This window comes from Sinocyclocheilus rhinocerous, unplaced genomic scaffold (genome assembly GCF_001515625.1).
Source record: "Sinocyclocheilus rhinocerous isolate Xijiao unplaced genomic scaffold, SAMN03320098_v1.1 scaffold1272, whole genome shotgun sequence".
NCBI classification, from domain to species: Eukaryota; Metazoa; Chordata; class Actinopteri; order Cypriniformes; family Cyprinidae; genus Sinocyclocheilus; species Sinocyclocheilus rhinocerous.
In genome coordinates this window covers 174,520-184,096 of record NW_015623071.1, presented here as the reverse complement: position 1 = coordinate 184,096, position 9,577 = coordinate 174,520, and the positions used below count along the sequence as shown (strand labels likewise).

General features: G+C 37.4%; 1 protein-coding gene across 1 annotated transcript in view; it reads right to left on the bottom strand.

Moving 5' to 3' along the window:
* LOC107705595 (AMP deaminase 3-like) overlaps positions 1-5,148 on the bottom strand; it is a gene marked incomplete at its 3' end in the record, with an annotated part of 8,491 nt that extends 3,343 nt beyond the window's left edge. Inside the window, exon 1 of the mRNA XM_016509345.1 lies at positions 5,019-5,148. Coding sequence (XP_016364831.1) covers positions 5,019-5,040 — 22 coding nt within the window. The remainder of the gene's footprint in view (positions 1-5,018) is intronic.
* Between the last annotated feature and the right edge of the window lie 4,429 nt (positions 5,149-9,577).

The following is a 9,577-nucleotide window of genomic DNA, read 5'->3' as shown; positions in this document are numbered from 1 at the left end:
TTAAAAAGCAGCGGAGCTTTGTAAACAGCTCAGAGTAATCACGTCATCTCCATAAGAACGATATGATTGCCAGAACCAAATTTACCGGGATTTTTGAAAAGGTCCTGTTCACACATGATCTCTTTCTCTTAATGGTAACTTACCGGTAATTCACCAGTGAAGACTGCATGTGTGGCATCAACTCTTCCTCTGCATTTGCTGTGAATTTGAATTGCTTAACGTTCATCTGGGAAAACGGTGTGCATTATCTCACTAGACTTGTAACCGTCATACTAAAGCCTGGTTTTCACTTAGGTCTATTTGTGTTACTAAAAAATATCAAATTACTCAATTGTCAAAATAATCAGTGGTATTAAAATATTGTCTCGTTCTAGTGAACCAAGTATCTGTATTTTGTCTCATCTCTCTGTATTGTCATACCTCTAGTGTCGATAAGCGGTGATATAGCTTGTAATTTTCCAAGTGTATATAGCTTTCATTCTTCAGGTCAACCATTTATTAATGAAAAAAAATACATGGTATTTTTTTATACCATGTATTTGTATAAAAATATGGTATTTTTATATAAAATGAGCAAAATCCCACCCCTTGCTTTAACCCCTGCATAAATAAAATTATATATATTAAAATATTAATATTAAATAATAATATTAAAATTAAAAATATATATCATAGTAAACAATTCTTTCGACAATTCACTCATATATTATTTATTTCAACCCATCTTTAACCCATTGAAAATACCCATTCTGTCAGAAGAATTGTGCTATTGTTTAACATGTGCAACCAACACGTCACCTTTCTATTGAAGAAAAGCTTGCCACAGTTTATCCCTTACTTCCATTTGACCCTTCCAATGTCCAATCTTTTGAATGTTCCTGACCCCTATTATTCTGCTTGAGCAACCCTTTTGTACCAAATGCTGCAATATACACTTTCTCTTACCTTCAGCACCTATTTTTGCCATGGTTTTACTGAATCTCTGTGTTTGGACTCTCTATTTTCCTGCTGCTTTCTAACTGTGGTCTTCACTTCTAGGTCTTCAGTGTTTTTCAGTCTTGAGTATCCCGCTTCCCCCTATTTAAAGCGACTGACAGCATCATGTCAGCACAGTATTCTCATGGCTTAACATGCAATGTACACTGCATGGCACTAAGAGCCATGTTTACATTCCCAAGCTCAACCTTAGCAACCTGTCATGTATGACAGCTCAACCTGATTTTAAACTAGCCCACGCCAACTATGCCCTACCCTGCACAGGTAACCAGAATCACAGGTTGCTCCTTTTTAAGTCAACACAACTCATGCACCACCAGTATACTGTAAGTGCAGTATTATTAGCAAGCTTCTGGAAAGCACAAGCTGACACGCACACGGCCCAGAGGAATACTCTGTTCCAAACAGCATCCCGTAACGTCATAATCAGTATTCATACAGCACCGTGACTGAAGTTACACTCACCTTGTTTTGCTAGACCTTAAAAATTAGCATGGAAGAACACAAGGCTTAAAGTAAATGAGCAAAACATTCTCAAAACACACCAATTCAGACAAACTCCAGTGTGAGCATTTATTTACCTGCGCTTTGAGAAGGTCAGGCAACCACAGAGTTGTCTCGGAGAGAGTATAGAGGGTGTCAGACAGAATAGCTCTTTTTATTTGCTCCTATTAACACCGTGTCTCCTCCGATCTTTCCTCATTTGTAGGGAAACAATTGGGAGAAGCTGAACTCCGCCCTGCAGCGCAGCACTAGCTCCATACCTGCCCATCCTACTGAGCCTATGCCCCCTCCCCTTACCTCACATTTCTTTGTCTGAAGGATTAACTCACTTTCTTCACCATCTCAAAGACGGAAGAGGCTAACTTTCATTTCAACATACAAGTCCAGCCCACTTAGTGCCATACATTCGCAGTATTCTTCTCGTTTTGCAGAATTTGATTAAAATTAACTGTAATTTCATGTAATCAAAGGGTGCAAACCATTAAATTACAGTGAAATCATTCTCATAAAGCTATATCAAACAGCAAATAATTAACAGTCAAATGTTATGCATGTCATTAGTGTAATTAAACTAACTGTTAAATAGCTTTAAATGAAAACAAACATTTTTGCAAAGTCATTGGCTTGCACAAGTCATTCAAAGTGCAAAAAGGAAAGTGCTTCATTACAAGTAGGTTACTTATAGAAACGCGCAGCGCTTTCTCTTTTGATAGAGCACTTTATGACATGCTTGCAAAGAATGTTACGGACACCTTGTCATGCTATGCTTTTAACCTACTTTGACTGAGTGACAACGCCAGACAATACGTCTGCAGGCCACCTTTTTAGTAGTTTGTTCCAGTGGACCTGCACACTGGCCTTTTACAAAGACAAAAGTGACACATTTTTAAGGTAACATGTAGCGTTCAGATACAATATTAACATATACTATGCCAAACTTACCTCTCCCTAAGATGGGCGTTGATTGTTGCTTGGATAGAGGAGTTCCTTTTCTGCTCATTTTGCACAGCGTAGTAGATGCAACACGATCTATGAAACTTCCACCTGAGAGACAGAGGCAAAGTCCTCATGTTCTTAAAATGCATTGCAGGAATATTCCTGAAAAATTCCACAGTAAAAGCACCACGATGAATGTATGTGTTGTTATTTTATAAGAATACCACATTAACATGGGCTGTTTACCTTTCAGTCAGTTGATGACAGCTAACTGCCAATCTTGTGGTATTCAAAAACAGGAAAAGGAAATTTGTAAGTACTAACAATCTGGCAGACACTATTACTATAACGTCAGATACAAAAGCAAAACATTTAAGGAAATTGCTATTTCCTAGTGTGTTTACTGAATATCCTGAGCACTTCTTTTTCAGCATTTTACTGGTGTAAAACAGCTCCCGTTAAATGCTAGAATGTTGTTAGTTGTTATCTTACCTAATCTAAAAGAACAGTTTTGCAGTTCTGAATAAGGAAATGCCTGAACATTCAAAACATGCCACCACCCCTGATAAAACTGTACCATCTTTAATCCATCAATTGTAAAGGTTAATCCATTTTACAAAGGGAGATATGTAAACAGTGTAAGATAGAGACAGAGTAAAAGTATGTACATGGATTAAGACTCAAGAAAAGTAGTGTGGAATGAGGCATGAGCCCACAACAGGTTCAGACCTGCAAGATATGCTAGAAAAGAGGCCACAGGTTACAGCACTTCTACTGAGGTAACCAAAGAGCCAAGGGGTTAGTAAACATTGTTTTAAAGAGATATTAACCAGCTCGCCTTACGGATGCAGATCTCTGTTTTTTTTCTCCCTGCAGTCGTGCTGTCTCTCTCTCTCTCTCTCTGTGTGTGACTGTCCCCTGTGACACTCTGCTGTGCTCTGTAATGCAGCACTCACTGGGTGTGAACTGTGAAGATATGACTCAAGGCTCTTACAAGCAACATCTGCCAAGTGAAAAATGTCACAGCACTTAACCCTTTCAGTGCTTGTGGTGGAAACTTTGTTTTTATGAGGCTTGGATCTTGTGGTGGGTTTTCTGGGTATTTCATTTCTCTGAAACTTTTATTGTGTTTTGCATATCTTCTCAGGGTGTTTAAGGAGACTTTGGACGTTCTGTTGTTATATAGCCTAAACCTACCGTATATTTGCAGATGAAAACAAAAAATGAGCGCACAAAAGTCATATTTTGGTTATGTTACTCACTCACTGTGTACACATACACCTGCCATTCTATTAGTCTGAGCAGAGAACTGGCTAGAACTGATGGTATCTTTCAAGCATAACTTATTTGTGTCGCTTTTACATTTTTATCCATATTAAAATAGGCCTACGTTACACAGACGCCACTGACTCTGCGTCCATCTGCGTTTCTAGCGTCATGCCCGTGGATGAGCACCGCGTTTTTAGTCGCTGTGTCAAATAACATGAACTTCTACATAATGCATCTCGAGACCAATTCATCTCATTGTGAGTGTACATTATTTTAAGCATAATTTTGAGAAGTACAATTCTTTTAAATGTAGCTTTTCTTTTAATTACAAAACAATGTGGAAGTGGTCTGTTTCCCTTATCTCACAACTCATCACATGAACGATGTTTCGCAAGACTGCCTTTTTATCTGTAGGTTAAGTGACAGTTAAATTACCTAATCTTTATATTACTTTTGATTTTATCAGTGTTCTTCATTTTGATGCTTTTCCTTTTGCTATTGCTAAAATTACGATTAATATGTTGCGTTTAGCGTGTATAATAATTGAAGGGGAAAGCGCGCCCTCTGCTGGATTTGTAATGTAGCTCTTGAAGTTCTTATTTTCCCCACATACCATTAAATTAAACGGATTTGTTTTTATTTAGCTTTTTTGCAGATATTTTAGGTAATTTTTTTATATTATACTGTGTCTACTTTACTTAAGTGACAGTAATTATAGTATTAAAATATTGTCTCGTTCTAGTGAACCAAGTATCTGTATTTTGTCTCATCTCTCTGTATTGTCATACCTCTAGTGTCGATAAGCGGTGATATAGCTTGTAATTTTCCAAGTGTATATAGCTTTCATTCTTCAGGTCAACCATTTATTAATGAAAAAAAATACATGGTATTTTTTTATACCATGTATTTGTATAAAAATATGGTATTTTTATATAAAATGAGCAAAATCCCACCCCTTGCTTTAACCCCTGCATAAATAAAATTATATATATTAAAATATTAATATTAAATAATAATATTAAAATTAAAAATATATATCATAGTAAACAATTCTTTCGACAATTCACTCATATATTATTTATTTCAACCCATCTTTAACCCATTGAAAATACCCATTCTGTCAGAAGAATTGTGCTATTGTTTAACATGTGCAACCAACACGTCACCTTTCTATTGAAGAAAAGCTTGCCACAGTTTATCCCTTACTTCCATTTGACCCTTCCAATGTCCAATCTTTTGAATGTTCCTGACCCCTATTATTCTGCTTGAGCAACCCTTTTGTACCAAATGCTGCAATATACACTTTCTCTTACCTTCAGCACCTATTTTTGCCATGGTTTTACTGAATCTCTGTGTTTGGACTCTCTATTTTCCTGCTGCTTTCTAACTGTGGTCTTCACTTCTAGGTCTTCAGTGTTTTTCAGTCTTGAGTATCCCGCTTCCCCCTATTTAAAGCGACTGACAGCATCATGTCAGCACAGTATTCTCATGGCTTAACATGCAATGTACACTGCATGGCACTAAGAGCCATGTTTACATTCCCAAGCTCAACCTTAGCAACCTGTCATGTATGACAGCTCAACCTGATTTTAAACTAGCCCACGCCAACTATGCCCTACCCTGCACAGGTAACCAGAATCACAGGTTGCTCCTTTTTAAGTCAACACAACTCATGCACCACCAGTATACTGTAAGTGCAGTATTATTAGCAAGCTTCTGGAAAGCACAAGCTGACACGCACACGGCCCAGAGGAATACTCTGTTCCAAACAGCATCCCGTAACGTCATAATCAGTATTCATACAGCACCGTGACTGAAGTTACACTCACCTTGTTTTGCTAGACCTTAAAAATTAGCATGGAAGAACACAAGGCTTAAAGTAAATGAGCAAAACATTCTCAAAACACACCAATTCAGACAAACTCCAGTGTGAGCATTTATTTACCTGCGCTTTGAGAAGGTCAGGCAACCACAGAGTTGTCTCGGAGAGAGTATAGAGGGTGTCAGACAGAATAGCTCTTTTTATTTGCTCCTATTAACACCGTGTCTCCTCCGATCTTTCCTCATTTGTAGGGAAACAATTGGGAGAAGCTGAACTCCGCCCTGCAGCGCAGCACTAGCTCCATACCTGCCCATCCTACTGAGCCTATGCCCCCTCCCCTTACCTCACATTTCTTTGTCTGAAGGATTAACTCACTTTCTTCACCATCTCAAAGACGGAAGAGGCTAACTTTCATTTCAACATACAAGTCCAGCCCACTTAGTGCCATACATTCGCAGTATTCTTCTCGTTTTGCAGAATTTGATTAAAATTAACTGTAATTTCATGTAATCAAAGGGTGCAAACCATTAAATTACAGTGAAATCATTCTCATAAAGCTATATCAAACAGCAAATAATTAACAGTCAAATGTTATGCATGTCATTAGTGTAATTAAACTAACTGTTAAATAGCTTTAAATGAAAACAAACATTTTTGCAAAGTCATTGGCTTGCACAAGTCATTCAAAGTGCAAAAAGGAAAGTGCTTCATTACAAGTAGGTTACTTATAGAAACGCGCAGCGCTTTCTCTTTTGATAGAGCACTTTATGACATGCTTGCAAAGAATGTTACGGACACCTTGTCATGCTATGCTTTTAACCTACTTTGACTGAGTGACAACGCCAGACAATACGTCTGCAGGCCACCTTTTTAGTAGTTTGTTCCAGTGGACCTGCACACTGGCCTTTTACAAAGACAAAAGTGACACATTTTTAAGGTAACATGTAGCGTTCAGATACAATATTAACATATACTATGCCAAACTTACCTCTCCCTAAGATGGGCGTTGATTGTTGCTTGGATAGAGGAGTTCCTTTTCTGCTCATTTTGCACAGCGTAGTAGATGCAACACGATCTATGAAACTTCCACCTGAGAGACAGAGGCAAAGTCCTCATGTTCTTAAAATGCATTGCAGGAATATTCCTGAAAAATTCCACAGTAAAAGCACCACGATGAATGTATGTGTTGTTATTTTATAAGAATACCACATTAACATGGGCTGTTTACCTTTCAGTCAGTTGATGACAGCTAACTGCCAATCTTGTGGTATTCAAAAACAGGAAAAGGAAATTTGTAAGTACTAACAATCTGGCAGACACTATTACTATAACGTCAGATACAAAAGCAAAACATTTAAGGAAATTGCTATTTCCTAGTGTGTTTACTGAATATCCTGAGCACTTCTTTTTCAGCATTTTACTGGTGTAAAACAGCTCCCGTTAAATGCTAGAATGTTGTTAGTTGTTATCTTACCTAATCTAAAAGAACAGTTTTGCAGTTCTGAATAAGGAAATGCCTGAACATTCAAAACATGCCACCACCCCTGATAAAACTGTACCATCTTTAATCCATCAATTGTAAAGGTTAATCCATTTTACAAAGGGAGATATGTAAACAGTGTAAGATAGAGACAGAGTAAAAGTATGTACATGGATTAAGACTCAAGAAAAGTAGTGTGGAATGAGGCATGAGCCCACAACAGGTTCAGACCTGCAAGATATGCTAGAAAGCCACACACAGGTTACAGCACTTCTACTGAGGTAACCAAAGAGCCAAGGGGTTAGTAAACATTGTTTTAAAGAGATATTAACCAGCTCGCCTTACGGATGCAGATCTCTGTTTTTTTTCTCCCTGCAGTCGTGCTGTCTCTCTCTCTCTCTCTCTGTGTGTGACTGTCCCCTGTGACACTCTGCTGTGCTCTGTAATGCAGCACTCACTGGGTGTGAACTGTGAAGATATGACTCAAGGCTCTTACAAGCAACATCTGCCAAGTGAAAAATGTCACAGCACTTAACCCTTTCAGTGCTTGTGGTGGAAACTTTGTTTTTATGAGGCTTGGATCTTGTGGTGGGTTTTCTGGGTATTTCATTTCTCTGAAACTTTTATTGTGTTTTGCATATCTTCTCAGGGTGTTTAAGGAGACTTTGGACGTTCTGTTGTTATATAGCCTAAACCTACCGTATATTTGCAGATGAAAACAAAAAATGAGCGCACAAAAGTCATATTTTGGTTATGTTACTCACTCACTGTGTACACATACACCTGCCATTCTATTAGTCTGAGCAGAGAACTGGCTAGAACTGATGGTATCTTTCAAGCATAACTTATTTGTGTCGCTTTTACATTTTTATCCATATTAAAATAGGCCTACGTTACACAGACGCCACTGACTCTGCGTCCATCTGCGTTTCTAGCGTCATGCCCGTGGATGAGCACCGCGTTTTTAGTCGCTGTGTCAAATAACATGAACTTCTACATAATGCATCTCGAGACCAATTCATCTCATTGTGAGTGTACATTATTTTAAGCATAATTTTGAGAAGTACAATTCTTTTAAATGTAGCTTTTCTTTTAATTACAAAACAATGTGGAAGTGGTCTGTTTCCCTTATCTCACAACTCATCACATGAACGATGTTTCGCAAGACTGCCTTTTTATCTGTAGGTTAAGTGACAGTTAAATTACCTAATCTTTATATTACTTTTGATTTTATCAGTGTTCTTCATTTTGATGCTTTTCCTTTTGCTATTGCTAAAATTACGATTAATATGTTGCGTTTAGCGTGTATAATAATTGAAGGGGAAAGCGCGCCCTCTGCTGGATTTGTAATGTAGCTCTTGAAGTTCTTATTTTCCCCACATACCATTAAATTAAACGGATTTGTTTTTATTTAGCTTTTTTGCAGATATTTTAGGTAATTTTTTTATATTATACTGTGTCTACTTTACTTAAGTGACAGTAATTGAAAAGCGAAACTTTTATTGTACTTTTTATTGTATACTTTTAAGAAATGAAATACATTAAAAATGTAATTTCATTTTATCACTTATCAGGCTAGATGGAATCAGTGACGGCGCTACACCGGGGCTAGGGGGGCTATAGCCCCGTCAGAATTTTTAATAGCCCCAGTTTAGCCCCATTTCTTTATGAAGTAACTCTGACGTCATCAATATCATTTATTTTCTTAGCACCCCCACATATTGGTCTAGCCCCCCCTTAGCACCGGTAGAGAAAAAATTCTGGCGCCGTGCCTGGATGGAATCAACACACAAGTTGTTATATTCATTCGGACCACTTAATATTTTATTATTATGATTTTTTTCAAGGTAAAGAACCGAAAGCTGCCATGGAAATAATGAAAATAACACAGGCAAGTTTTCCTTCCTCGCTCTTGCTGGAGTTTAATAGGTCATTAATTAACATGTGTCACATTATTGAATGATTCATGTGGAAAAAATGCTTCTCATATAGCGATATGAACTTAAAGGATAAACATCTTATTTCAAAATAAACCATAGATGCCCTTTTTCTGTATACAATAGTTTCTTAAGAATACATGTACAATATGTAGATATAAATATGAACTTTTAAGATACAGTATTTTCATAATATAATATAATATCTTTGTACACATTAATAACAGACTACATAACAATATTAAAGTGAAATATTGCACGGCTCCCATAGTATATATAAATCAGTCTTCAAGTATGTGGATGTCCTTGAGGACAACAAAAATTATTTCTTCTATAAAGAGTTCTCTCTCCGTTCTTCATCATTGGTCCTCCAAGGTAAATAGCTTTAAGTCATAAAAGTTGGTTCCTTTTCCCTCTTCTTGCTATTCTCTCTCCGTCCTCTTCAATGTAAGTTTGGGCTGGCAGAGTTCTAGGCTGTTCCTTCATTCCTCCAGCAGAGGGCGCATCAGTGCTGCAGAAGAGACAGAGAGTCAAGTCCCAAAGCTCCATTAGAATGACAAGAATGCTAAACACATGCACAGAGCATTGACCACCTATTTCCTGTCGTATTGACAAATAAAATGTTTGTGATTT